This window comes from Microtus oregoni, unplaced genomic scaffold (genome assembly GCF_018167655.1).
Source record: "Microtus oregoni isolate MIOR12 unplaced genomic scaffold, Mior012 000011F_ref0000422, whole genome shotgun sequence".
In the NCBI taxonomy this organism is placed as follows: Eukaryota; Metazoa; Chordata; class Mammalia; order Rodentia; family Cricetidae; genus Microtus; species Microtus oregoni.
This window is the reverse complement of record NW_024543070.1, coordinates 19,643,556-19,658,310: the sequence shown is the minus strand read 5'-3', so window position 1 is coordinate 19,658,310 and position 14,755 is coordinate 19,643,556. Positions and strand designations below refer to the sequence as shown.

General features: G+C 40.0%; 1 protein-coding gene across 6 annotated transcripts in view; it reads right to left on the bottom strand.

The window, feature by feature from the left end:
* The window catches only part of LOC121453283 (protein FAM13B), a 79,025-nt gene that overhangs the window by 41,770 nt on the left and 22,500 nt on the right, over positions 1–14,755 (bottom strand). For 4 of the 6 annotated variants that reach the window (XM_041659921.1, XM_041659920.1, XM_041659922.1 and 1 more), the window contains exons 2-6: positions 8,777–8,943; positions 7,169–7,359; positions 6,547–6,759; positions 2,929–3,106; positions 2,479–2,620 (exon numbers count right to left, since the gene is read on the bottom strand). In XM_041659921.1, coding sequence (XP_041515855.1) covers positions 2,479–2,620; positions 2,929–3,106; positions 6,547–6,759; positions 7,169–7,325 — 690 coding nt within the window. In that variant the 5' untranslated portion in view covers positions 7,326–7,359; positions 8,777–8,943. Of the gene's footprint in view, positions 1–2,478; positions 2,621–2,928; positions 3,107–6,546; positions 6,760–7,168; positions 7,360–8,776; positions 8,944–14,755 lie in introns of those variants that run through there. The other 2 variants (XM_041659924.1, XM_041659925.1) reach the window with 2 other exon arrangements.

The window sequence follows — 14,755 nt, the reverse complement described above, 5'->3', positions numbered from 1 at the left end:
GGAAGACACCCAACGTTGTCCTCTAGCCTGCACACACATATAGACATCACACACACAAATTTAAAAAAAAAAAGAATTTTTTTAAAAAAAATCACTTCTATAGACAATAGCTCTTGGGAACTATGAAAGCCTTATGCTACTTTATACTAAATGTATCATATTCAAGTCAATAAACCTTCCATAACCAGCAATCTCCAATATTTTCATCAACACTAGTATAATCACAACTGAAAATATAGCCTTAGGATTTTCTTCTCCTTAATTCCAATTCCTAGCACAATCATTAGGAACTTCTCCAGTAATAACTAACTCAATTATTTATATCAGAGAGGTCATAAAGAGCAGAGTAAAAAGTCCTTTCACTCCACATTAATCTTCAAAAATTCTTCATCTTTCCTTTGTCCACTTGATCTTCTGCTCAACAATTCTTGTTTATTCATAGTTATTTTGAACTTGTAGCTTTGAACTATATACCTGCCTTAACTTCACTTACAGAAACCTTCACCCATACTTACATCTCTTCTTTCGTTGACTGCTGCAATTCCCTTCTCTAGGGCCTTGTGAAATGCCCACTCTCCAGCCTCCAGACTGGAGAACACTGCTAGCTGCCTTCTCAAATGAACAAACACAATTGTCACTTCAAACCTCCCTACTGGACTTTTTATTCATCTGAAGAGCCCAATCAAAGTCCACTTGACTTCTGTCAAGTTATTTCTCAAGCATTCCCTACTCACTGTTTCAACACATACCCCGCATAAGACATCGACTATCTTCAGAAGAGTTTAACAACTAAATACTAGTTAATGGGGTGACACTCCAAAACAGTGCTGAATAAACTTGGCTTCCTTCAATTATCAAAATTAAAATAAAAAGCAAAGAACTGCCCGGCAGTCATACTTGCTAGTATCCTTAAGCATATAAATCAGACTTAAGTATTAAAGTAACTTAAACACAGCTCTGCTGAGTTTGAGACTATTTTACTTGCACTCAAATACCTCATCAATTCTACTAACAAATCAAACTGAATTTACCAAATTGCTTAAAGAAAAACAAGCTTCACAAGTCTGTACTTCTGTTACTTCACTCTAATCAAGAAGTTTATTTTTTTTTTTTTTTTGATGGGTAAGAAAGTTGATCCCAGGGGCTGGAGAAAAGGCTCAGTGGTTAAGAGCACTGGCTGCTCTTGCAGGACCCAGCAGCCACCTGGTGGTTCACAAGCATATGTAACTCCAGTTTCAGGCAATCTAATGCCCTCTTCTGACCTCTGAAATCACTAAGCATGCACACGGTGTAATGACATATACCCATACATACAACATAAAATTAAATATTTTTTTTAAAAGAAAAGAGATCTGGAGTTGGAGAGATGGCTCAGGGGTTAAGAGCACTGGCTGCTCTTCCAGAGGTCGAGTTCAATTATCAGCGACCACATGGTGGCTCACAACCATGTAATGAGATCCTGTACCCTCTTCTGGCCGGCAGATGTACATGCAGACAGAACATTGCATACATAATAAATAAATCTTAGGAAGGAAAGAAGGAAGGGGGGGAGGGAGGGAGTAAGGAAAAGAAATCCCAGTAATTAGCAACGTGAAAAACACCTCACTACCCTACTTCTTGGAGATATTTTGATCAATATACTAATACCTTTTCTATCTATGGGCAAACCCAACAGAATTCAACATATCTCTTCAGTTTTGCTTAATTTAAGTATCATCCTATGTAATGTAAAATGCGATATATTTTAAAGCCAATTTTTCTAATGTTTGAAAAAATATAAAAGTAGTGACATGTAAGACAATACTGACATGTAGACATAAAGTTCAGTACATATAAGGAAATTATAGGACAGAAAACCACAAAAGTATACGACAATATAAAGTATAATCAAGGCATACACTGCAAATTTGAGAAGTCTATAAATACTAGGTCAAGCTGTCAACAATTTCTTTTTTGTTTCTTTGTTTTTTCGAGACAGGGTTTCTCTGTACCTTTGGAGCCTGTCCTGGAACTAGCTCTTGTAGACCAGGCTGGTCTCGAACTCACAGAGATCCGCCTGCCTCTGCCTCCCGAGTGCTGGGATTAAAGGCGTGCGCCACCACCGCACAATTTCTAAGTGAATAATGAGGCTGGAGAGTAAAGTCAAAGGAATTTCTACTATGCACTCTGCCATTTTCCTAGTTGAACATTTATCTCAGTAATAGAATGCTTACCTAGCATGCACAAAGACTGAGGTCCAATGCTCAGAACTACAAATAAATAATACATGTTTTTGGCTTAGTACCTTAAACTAGGGTCAGGAAGTAGGGATAAGGGCATAGAATCCAATCACAGCTACAGTGATGTGCTGCTCATTCATCACAGAGATAACACAAGAACCACTTCCAGTTTAGCAGGTAAATTATGTTTCTGTCAAGTCACTATAAGAGCGCACTCTTACAAATATTTTCTAAGAAATCGAATGTTAAGTATGCTCACCTGCTCAGTAATTGAACTCAGATCATTTGATGAAAAATCTTCCTCTTCATTCTCAAAAAACTCATAATAATTTTCCAGAAGTCCCGCCATTATCCTGCTCACAATTTCTTGTTCTTTCATATCTTCCACATCCGTGTAAATGCTGAGAATAAAAGCTTAAATTGAGCTGAGTTCTTAAATTAATTACAGGTAAAATGAGAAAAGAACCAGTGAGTCACTTTATGAAACTGAACAATTTATGTCATCATTCCGTACCTCAGTTTTCCCATCTGTAAGACCCACCTAATGTACCCTGAACACAGTAATGTTGTGAGAATTAATCAGATAGACTATAAAAATAATAATAATAATGGTTCACCAAGCATCCTATGATTCTTGGGAAACGATATAGTGATCCCATTTCACAAATTCAAATTTTTTTAAATTAAACAAAGTTGTGAAATAACTTACTGAAAGACATCTGGACCAAAAACAGCAGCCAAAGAATTTGCAGACCAAATTTCTTCATGATGTGATGCTACATTGGCTAAAAACCTACACAGAAACTTTAACAAACTGTAATTAACAGGTGGAAGCTGTTGCAAGAGGAACCTCAACTTTCTTCCAAATTCATCTTCATTATTATAATCTATAAAACATAATGACAGGTTTTCTTAATGAAGTAAAAAGTCAAGCTCAGATATTTTGCCAGGTTCACATTACTCCACCCACGTCATTTTTTTTTTTTACTATAATTCAAAACCTCTTCACTTCCTCCAGAGAGGCCAACGCCTTAGGGCTTTGCATTTCACTTATTAAGTGAAAGAAGAGTTTGAAAGGGGGAGGCGGAGAAGGATTCAGCCCCAATTACTGTAGGATGTTTTCCTCACCTAGTACTCACAGGCCTCTAACTTTTCTCATCATACTGTCTCCTGCATGATTACTACTGTTTCCATTTAATGCCAACTCTAAGAAGTCACAATACACTGACCTGCCATCAACAAGCAAGTAAGGATCAATGACAATCTCCTATGCGAACAGGGAAGAAAATAAGAAATGAACAGGGTGACAGGATTCGGAAAAGAACCAATCAACCTACACAGTACGATCCAACTAAATTGAAAGGAAGGTTTCTGTTTCTCACTTGGGTTTCTCCTCAAAATTTTTTTTGTTTTTGAGACAGCCTCACTTGGTAGCCTAGACTGATTGACCCAGGCTGACCTCAAATCTGGCAATCCTCCTGCCTTGGTGCTGGGGTTACAGGCACAAACCACCCACACCTGGCTCTGGTTTCATTTTTTACCAAGTGAATGTGATTACAGAAGCTAGGCCTGTGTTTGTTATGTCAGTGAGTTTTTACTAACAGAAATGGGGCCTTGAGAAACCCCATTAATGGATGATGGTCTAATTTTGGAGAACTTCTCAGATATATTTAAAAATGAAGTAATTTATTACTTTCATTTTTTTTAATTTTTCTGGTTTTTAAAATTAACTTACAGAAAAAAATGGTAAAAGGTTATCTACTGTCATGATAATACTGGCCGTTTCTGGAAGATAACAGAGGTCTAAAATGTTTATCAGGGTCAGGAGAGACCACTTAAATCACTAGAACTTACTGCACAAGACTAAGTACCTGAGTTCAGGTCTCCAATATCCCCTTAAGAAGCCAAATGCAGCCGGGCAGTGGTGGCGCACGCCTTTAATCCCAGCACTCGGGAGGCAGAGGCAAGCGGATCTCTGGGAGTTCGAGGCCAGCCTGGTCTACAAGAGCTAGTTCCGGGACAGGCACCAAAGCTACAGAGAAACCCTGTCTCGAAAATCCAAAAAAAAAAAAAAAAAAAGAAGCCAAATGCAGTAATACACCCCTGTAATCCCGGGACCAGGAAGATAAGAGACCAGAGGAGCCTGGGGCTTGCTGGCCAGAGCTCCAAACATAATGAGAGACCCTGTATGAAAAAATGAGGTAGAGAATGATTGAAGACAACAATTGACATCAATCTCTTGCCTCCATACACATGTATTCACACATACACAAAGTCTATCAGGAGGGGGAAAGTCACATGATTTACTTAAGATTTTTAAATGCAACAACTTTCCTATACTTTGTGATATTAGTAACTGTCCATTCAAATACACCAGTACTCTGAAGTCATAACTGAATGGAACATGCCTGGGATTAGAGGCATAAACCACCACATGATTTTATTATTCTTATGTTATATTTAATAGTTTTATAATTTTAGTGTTTTTTAAAACATCATTTCTATAACTGGTGGAAACAATTATAAGAATCTATTAAGAGCCGGCTATGGTGGTGCTCACTTTAATCCCAGCACTCCAGAGGCAGAAGCAGGAAGAGCTTTGTGAATTGGAGGACAGCCTGGTCTACTATATAGTGAGCTTCAGGACAGCCAAACTAGAGACCCTGCCACACCAAGAATAAAAACATTTTAAAAGCACATAGCCAAGACAAATCAGTAAGTATTTGGTAACTTCTGTGAAGAGCTGAGAGAGAGAGAGAGAGACAGAAATGGCTTAACGGTATGGCACGTGTGTTGCTCTTGTAGGGAGTCTTAGTTCCCTAGCTCCTGAGGATCCGACACTCTCTTGGGATTCTGCAGGATTCTGCACTCGCATATATCCACAGACATGCTTATCTACATAATTTTCAAAACTATAAATCTTGGAGCTGGAGAGATGGCTCAGTGGGTAAGAGTCCTGGCTGCTCTTCCAGAGGACCCAGGTTCAATCCCCAAGACCCACGTGGTGGTTTAAAACCGTAGCTCTGGTTCCAGAGGATCTGACACCCTCACAGACATACATGCAGGCAAAACACCAATGCATATAAAAATAAATAATTAAAAAATAAAATAATAAATCTTGCAAGGCAGTGGTGGCACATGGGCAAAAGTAGGCAGACCTCTGCAAGTTCAGGACAGCGTGGTCTACAGAGTGAATTTCTGAACAGTCAGGGCTACACAGAGAAACCCTGTCTCTCAAAAATAAATAAGTAAATAAATAGTTTTTTGGGGGGAATTGCTTATAACAATTGCAAGCAAAAGCCAATTAACACTAATTATACCTAACATCTCCAATTTATCATCACATCACACCCACATATTTATTTTGTTTTTATCATCTATTCCTCTAAATATCACCTTTAAAACTTTAGCTCAGACCAGAGGGCTAGCTCAGCATGTAAAGACTCTTGCCACAAAGTCTGTCAACCTGAGTTCAACTCCCAAGATCTACATGGTGGAAGGAGAGAACGCCCATGTTCTGGCACTAGCGTTCATGGAAGCTCATGAGCACACACACTCTTTCTCTCACTTTAGTCCAAGAGGGAAAAGATTCTTAACTACCTTTGATCAGTGCTGGTGTTCCCAAAATATACAGCAGTGCCCTAGCATATAGCAAGCATTCAATAAACAATTGCATTACCTGAATGATACGTAGTAGCATATTTATCTACAATAAATAGAATTTGTGTCCAATGATCTAGACACCTTCCCAAGAGAATACCTTTTTGTGTCTTTGGCTCAATAACATCAAATCTAAAAAAAATCAGGGAAGGGAGAGCAGCAAGACAGCCTGAGCTCAAAACCCAGAACTACATGATAGAGAATCAAGTCTGGCAAGTTGTCCTTTAACTTACACAGGCATACTGTAGCGTGCACATCCATACACACAACAAAATAAATGATAATTTTTTAAAGAGATGGTTCTGTGATAAAACACTTGCCACACACCTGATGCCTTGAGTGTTTGGGTCTCCAGAATCCATGTAAAAGTGGGAAGGTGAGGAACAGGACTCAAGGCTGTCCTCTGATGTCCACACACAGTAGTAGTACATGCAAATTCTCATACACAAATACATACACATCATATACACAAAAATACTTATTTAAAAATTGTAAACAACTACAAAGATCAAAGAATCTGTCATTGCCTTTACTATACCACATAAGACTCAAAGAGCAATGGAGAAAATAAAAAATCTCTGAAATTCTATACTAACTGACCATATATCAAATTTCTAAAAGGACTCTAAACTAATAATAAATAACTGAAATAAGAACCAACTGTTACCTTGAGAAAGCTGCACCAAGTGACTATGCAAGCTGCCAGGAATGACAGGTTCAGGGAGCTCCTGCAGGAAAAACCTAAGGAGACTAATGGCTGAGGGGACGTCCGCTTCCTTAACCAAATCCACCTCTTCTCCACTGTCGTATCTCTGTCGAAGCCACTCCACTGTCTCAGCGTTCCCATTGACTTGAAACAGCCCTTGTTGCTCCAGACCTCCTATGTTGGTTCAAGGTAAGAATTAAGCTGCACCTTAACTGCCTGGCCACATATATTCATTCTCAACTTAAAATTCTTAAGCTTTTGGAAAGGCTTTCCTGGCTCCCCAGACTTGGCTAAAAAAGCAAACTGGTCATCTAGCAACACGCTATCTCCAAGGGATAGTCTACTTCATCCCACCCTTATATCCATTTAAAAAGTTTCTATTACCCCAACTAAAAATGTTCTCAGCTGGGCAGCTGCCATTTCTAGGTAAATCAATTTAAGGAAAATATACTACAGCCTTACAGTTTATACTGTTCTTCATGCTCTGCATTATCCATACTAAGAAAAAACTAAATCAAAACCAAAAAGGGATAGCTGTGTTTATTACAACAAAAGCTAGCCCTCAAAGTAAGGAAATGTATACCATGTTCCTCAATATAGTCCACAACGTGGCGGACTATGAACGGAACCTCATTGTCTGGATGTCCTCCCTGCTGCAGCTCATCCAGTGGAATTCCAAATATTTTGTTAGCAAGATCGGAGTTGCAGTTACTCAAGGAAGGGGAGGAGCTCTTCCTCATATCTTTTTGCAGCCAGAGATCAAAGCTGTCTTTTCTGCCAAATGAAAGACAAAAAAGAAAATAGAAAAAGGAAAAAAAGGACTATAATAATTAACAGGCGGCACTATTTGAGTAAATACATTAAAGAAAAATGCTTTAACACCTGAATGTGCACTATTTAAACATGTTCTGTTTATCAGGCCCATGATACAGTCTACAAACAAACTTCAGTGTAATTGCAAAAGCTTTCCTCTACTATAGAATCTGGTCTGAATGCTCTGTGTTATCTGAACACTTTAACAGTGTCAAAGGTCATCCAAAAGTTTCTGGAAAGTGACATTAATATCCCAAGATAATTAAGGGCCAAATTTGCCCCAAGACGACTTTCACTCTGAAAGTGTAGTAATATTGCAGTTGTAGGAAGACGTCAAACCTAATCCATCTCTGAACCCTCAATTCACAAAGTGGGTAATCAGGAAAAGAATCACTTTTTGTAAACTAATGGGCCTTTTTGAGACATGGTCTCAGTGTATAGCTCTGGTTGCCCTTAAACTCAAAATCCTTCTACCTCAGCCTCCTAACTGCTAGGACACAACCATATACAGCATGTCTAGCTATCAATCACTTTATAAACTGAGGCCTGATAAGAACAAGAATAATCATTTCTTTCTATAAGAGCAGCTGTAACTCATTTTTTTTTCCAGAAAGGAAAAATGTTTAGTTTTAAGCTTCCACTTTTAGTGAGGAAAAAAATTCCAGACCCCCAAGCTAGTTCAGAAGAAATGGTTGTCTCCTTGTAGGAGGGAGACCAGTAAAGCCAGGAGACAATGCCTCAAGTGAGTCTCTAGTATCTGAAGCATTAGGTAACAAGTAGTCCAAATAACTAACTGATCTCAATAAAAATCCATTCACTAAACAAAAGGAGAAAAGATTTATCTTAAAAGAAAGAAAAACTAGGGGGCTGGAGAGATGGCTCAGCAGTTAAGAACACTGGCTGCTCTTCCAGAGGTCCTGAGTTCAATTCCCAGCACCCACATGGTGGCTCACAACCATCTGTAGTAAGATCTGGCGCATTCTTCTGGCCTGCAGATGCACATGCAGACAGAACACTGTATACACAATAAATAAATCTTTTAAAAAGAAACATTTTTTCAAGTACTGATATGCCAGATAAAAGGTGAATCCCAAGATTTATAAGTTTCAAACAGTAACACCGAATCAGCTGTATTAGCTAGATCCAGGGCACCAGAGCATAACAAGAAACAATCCAACCAGTTTTCAGGATTGTAGAAATGAACTTAGGAACAAGAAGATAACGATAAATTTACATAGTCTTACACAAGCAACATCTACTCTTTGATGCACTTGGTGCCAGCTAATTAAATAAAAATCTCAAAGTTAATCAAACAGCAGCTAACCACAAGAATTATTGATTTGCATACTTACAGAAAATTATCACTGAGAAAGCTTACCTTTGAGTACTTAAACACCTAAGTTTAAAAAACGGCTTCTGCACCAGCTACCCTCACTGAGCAAGCATCCTTCTGTCATTTATGGTTGTTTGAGATTATGGCAGAAGATCAGCCTGTAGTTCCTCATTGAAGAAACGCAGAACTCGATCAGTACTTCAGCAGTTAATCTACAAGAAAAGAAAACAACTGTTTCAATTCTCATCCTTATGTGTGTTTGTCTAGAGTCTTCAATCACTCCCCATTTTATTTTTTGATACAATTTCTTCACTGAACCTGAAGCTTTCAGTTCAGGTAGGCTGACCAGTCAATAAGCTCCCTGGATCCACCTGTCTCCACCACAGAATGCTGGGGTTACAGGATCTAGCAACTATTCCTAGTTAGGTACTAACAACAACCACCCCTACAAAAAACCCAGGGTCTCACTCTGTAGACCTGGCTAACCCCAAGCTCAGAAATTATTCTGCCTCAGCCTCCCAGTAAAATCTAATCATTCAAACGCACAAAATTTCTTAACTGTTTCCACTGCCCACAGTTCTGTTATTTCAGGGAGGGGAGTTATAAGCACATGTCACCCGGCATTTCTAAAGCAGAGTAATGAACAATACACTAAATGCTAACATACACAGACGTAACACATTAAGGAACTTAAGGAGCTAGAACAGTGATTCTCAATCTTCCTAACTGGTTGGAACCATGAAATTATTTCATTGTGACATCATAACTAATTTTGCTACCTTATGAATCATAATATAAATATCTCAAGTGCAGGATATCCACCTCCAAAGAGTCATGACACTCAGGGTGAGAACTTGCTGCCAAGCCTAATGACCTCAACTCAAGCCTTAGGAGAGACCCAACTCCTCAAAGTTTTCCCCTAACGCCCTCCTCATATACATGTGGGTGGACAAGTCAGACACACAGAGGGAGAGACACAGAGAGAATGAAATGAAAATTGTAATAAAGCTGAGTGTGCAGTCACATGCTTTTCATCCTAGCACTCAGGAGGCAGGGGCAGGCAGATCTCTGTGAATTTAAATGCAGCATGCTCTACAGAAGGAAGTCAACTCAATACTATAGACATGTACTTTAAGGAGTTATTTTGCCTGTCCAAATGTCAGACCTTACTTTTGAGATAAGTGACCTACAATACTGACATCTAATTTCAGGGTAGACCACAACCAAGGCCTAAGAGGAACAGGACTTTAAGAAGATAACCTTATCTTAATATTTTTAAAAGATTTATTATTTATTATTATTTATTATGAATACAGTGCTGTCTGCACATAACCCTGCACACCAGAAGAGGGCACCAGATCTCATTACAGACATTGGTTTTTTTTTTGTTTGTTTGTTTTTTTGTTTTGTTTTTGTTTTTCGAGACAGGGTTTCTCTGTAGCTTTGAAGCCTGTCCTGGAACTCACTCTGTAGACCAGGCTGGCTTCAAACTCAGAGAGATCTGCCTGCCTCTGCCTCCCGAGTGCTGGAATTAAAGGCGTGCGCCACCACAGCCCGGCCTTCATTACAGACATTGTGAGCCACCATGTGGTTGCTGGAAATTGAATTCAGGACCCCTGGAAAAGCAGCCAGGGCTCTTAACTTCTCCAGCCCCTTATTGTTTTTAAGATTATCTATGCATGCGCACACACAGAAGCCCAAAGAAGGTGTTGGATCAATCCCCTGGAGTCAATTTAGACACAGTTGTGAGCCCAATATGAATGCTGAGAACCAAATCTATGTGCTGCTCTGCAGAGCAGCAAGTGCTCTTTATCACTGAATCATCTTCTCCAAACTATTTTTTTTCTTTCTAGAGACAGGGTCATGCTATATAATCAAGACCTCAAATTCAAGATCCTTCTGCTTCAGGCTCCCACATGCTGGGATTACAGGCATGTGAAACCATGACTGAATAGAATAGTTTATCATTTTTATTGTTCTTTAATATAAAACTACAATTTACTTGTTTTTAATCAGAAAAGGGTATTAGAGGAATTCTCTAACTTACTGTAGACAAATGGGTTCCCAGAGAGGAAAACTTTCCTCATCTCATTTTACACAATTTGCAAAAAGTTCCTCTGAAAATAAAAAGAGGGTGGGATCTGGAGAGTTAAGTGCTCTCCCCACAAGAATGAAGACCCAAGTTCCATCCCCAGCACCCATAGGAAAAGCCAGGCATGTCACCACAGTGCTGGGGAGGCAGAGCCAGGCAGATCCCGGGGGCTCAATGGCAGACCAGCTAGCTAGTCTAGTATAATCTGCAAGCCCCAGCTCCTGGCGAAAGACTGTCTCAAAAAACAAAGTGGATGGCCCCTGAGGAACAACGCCCCAAGTTGTCTCTGGCCTTCAATCGAAAACTCACACCGGTACACTAGCATCCACACCCACAGGTACACATAAGTAGGTGCACATATACACACACAAAATTGGCACATACGCAAAAGGAGCACAAACCTGGCATGCATAAGACCACAGGTCCAAACCTAAACTCCACAAAGAATGGTCAGGACTATCCTTATTTGTTTTGTGAGCTTTGAGCAAATCAACAACAAAGACTACCTCATTTTTGTTTCCACACTTTTAAACTGACCAACTAGAATCCAATTGTTTGAACTGATGCTGTCATTTCCAGTACTTTCCAGTTCACTACCCATTGGAATCCTCCAACTATCCTGTGAGATAAGGAGGAAAAGAAGAAAATGCTCAGCTAAAGACTGGTCAAGTCCTGAGCTTGTGACTACAAGCTGCAGCTAGCTCTTAAGTGGATATCCTTTCTAGCTAACAAATATAGATATCACTAAAACTGCTGCTTCCATTTCCCCTGAGATCATAGATTGTTGTATTAACGTGGCATACATTACACTCTGTTCCACACCCTTCACTGTTCCCATTTCTAGTTAAAAATCAGCTACTCATAAATGAACTTACTGTTCTCTCTTGGAGAAGTCCCAATTCACTCACGTGGGTTCATCTAAACATTCCATCCTTCCTTCTTCTACATTAGTAACTCCTCCCACGTTCTTAGCATGCTACAAAAATACTTTATTAATAAAGAAATGGTCTCTGAAAAACACTTGTTCATTGATTAGAATAGGGTCTTCATTTAATGGGGAGATTTTATCTATTGTTTTATTTTTGAGTGACTCACTATGTAGTACGGGATGGCCTGGAACTTAATAATACATAGACAAGACTGGCCTAGAAACTCCCAGAGAGATATGCTTGCCTCTGCCTCCAAAGTACTAGAAATAAAAGTGTGTAATCAGATATGCCTTTTTAATACTGATGCGACAGAAACACATTCTTGGTACTGATGTGCCTAGTTGAGAACTAAATTTAGGCTGAGAACCTTTTTTGGATATAAAATCAGCTTCTTTGCTGCTTATCTGTAAAACAGAGTATTATATAAAATTACAGTAATTCATTCATGTTCAGAAATATTAGATTTTCAAATAAGATTTAACCCATACAGAAAATAAAGACTAACTTCACCTATAACTCAACATGAAAAAAAAAAGTATGGATTCTAGAACAGGGTCCAAAGCTACACAGAGAAACCCTGTCTCAAAAAACCAAAAATATAAAACAAAAAATAGGTATGGGTTTGCAATAAACACTTCTCCCAAAATATGCAGATGGAAGTGTGCTAGCTGTTTAGCTCTGTCACCTCGACACAGGCTAGGGTCATCTGGAAGATGAAACTTCAACTGAGAAAATGCCTCTATCAGACTGGCTCGTGGGCAGGTCTGTGGAGCATCTTCTTGATTAAGGACTGATGTGCTAGGTGCTGTTCCAACAGATGGTCCTGGGTCGTGTAAGACAGCAGGCTGAGTAAGCCATGCGCTGGCAGGAAGCAGCACTCCCTATGGCCTCTGCTTCAGTGCCACCTCAAGTTCCTGCCCTGGCTTCCCTCAGTGAAAGACTGACTGACCAGTAAGGTGAAATAAATCCTTCCCTGCCTAAACTGTGTGTGACGGTGTTTTCAGCCCCAGCAAGACAGCTCTATCTAGGACTCTCTTTTCTAAGCTTAGAAAAGCTATCCTTGGGCCAGCGAGATGGCTCAGAGACAGCCCAGCAGGGGAAGGTGCTCCCTGCCCCACAAGCCTCGCAACCTGAGTTCAAATCCCAGAACCTACAAACAGATGGAATGAGCGCTTGAGAGAGCTCAGCAGTTAGGAGCACTCGCTGCTCCTCCAGAGCACCCACGCAGGCAGTCTACAATCACCTGGAACTCTAGTTCCAGGGACCTGGTCTCCACTACACACACCATGCACGTAAGCCTACTCTTACACTTAAGTTTAAAAAAAAAAAAATTGTTCAGTTGCCTACTACCAGCCTTTAGGGAAACGATAATCAAAAGCACAGGAGAGGCTGAAGATGTGACTCCGTAGATATAGAGTGCTTGCCTCACATGCACAAAGCCCTCCTCAGCCTCCAACACCACAGCAACAGGTGACACAACCTGGTAATCTCAACAGAGGTGAAGGTAGGAGGATCAGAAGTTCAAGGTCAGGGAGAACACCTAGATTCAACTGTCAGAAGCCCTGTAAATAGCGTGCACACACTTTTTTTTTTAGTTGGGGGGAGGGGATATGTGTACATGCTATAGGTAGAACCTGGTGGTTCTATGAAGAAGGAAAAAAAACACTTGTTACAGCTGGACGTAGTGGTGCCCACCTGAAATGTAATCTCAACATTCAGGAAGCTTCAGTAAGATTTTTTGAGTGACACCATCTAGGCATACACAAAGGTCATATCAAAAATAAAATTGTATGTCAACTATGCAATGATGAGTTTTAGGTATATATTTACTATAATGCTTTCAAAAATAATCTGAAGATTGACGAGAAGACTTAAGGGGAAAGGCACTCGCCACCAATCAGATGACCTGGTTTCATTCCAGAACCCACCCACAGGATAAAGAGACAGAACTGAAAGTTGTCCTCTGACCTGCAGTATGTGCCAGGATACAAGAACACTGCATAACAAACTTTTTTTTGTTTAAGAATCTGAAGCCTAAGCCGGGCGATGGTGGCGCACGCCTTTAATCCCAGCACTCGGGAGGCAGAGGCAGGCGGATCTCTGTGAGTTCGAGACCAGCCTGGTCTACAGAGCTAGTTCCAGGACAGGCTCCAAAGCCACAGAGAAACCCTGTCTCGAAAAACCAAAAAAAAAAAAAAGAATCTGAAGCCTAGCATGGCGGTGTGTGCTTCTGATCCCAGCCCTTGGGAAGGGAAAGGAGGGGCAGGGTTATTCTTCCTCAGCTAGATAGAGAAGGAGGTGAGGTCAATCGGGGCTACCTGACACCTGTCTTAAAAGAGAACTGTCAATTTACTGATGATGAAATACTGGTAAATCACTATTTAATTCAGCCATTTTCTTTTCTTTTCTTTTTTTTTTTTTTTTTTTTTTTTTTTGGTTTTTGGAGACAGGGTCTCTCCATAGCTTCGGAGCCTGTCCTGGAACTAGCTCTTGTAAACCAGGATGGCCTCGAACTTACAGAGATCCACCTGCCTCTGCCTCCCAAGTGCTGGGCTTAAAGGCGTGCGCCACCACCACTCAGCTTAATTCAGCCATTTTCTATCCTAAAACATTTTAATTAAAAAAAAAAAATACTACAATGAAGCTACTTTACCCAACGAAGAATAATGCCACTGGGATGGGCCCTTCTACACACGGCTAGGCCTTCAGCTGTGCTGTGACACCTAACTGTAAAACTGGAGAAAATACCCTAATTTAAAAGGAAAAGAGGGGGCTGGAGAGATGGCTCAGAGGTAAAGAGCACTGGCTGCTCTTCCAGAGGTCCTGAGTTCAATTCCCAGCAACCACATGGTGGCTCACAACCATCTGTAGTAAGATCTGGTGTCCTCTTCTGTACTGCAGGATACATGCAGGAAGAACCCTGTATGTATATATAATACCGTGTGTGTGTGTATATATATATACATATAATAAATAAAAATCTTTTTAAAAAAAAGGGGAAAA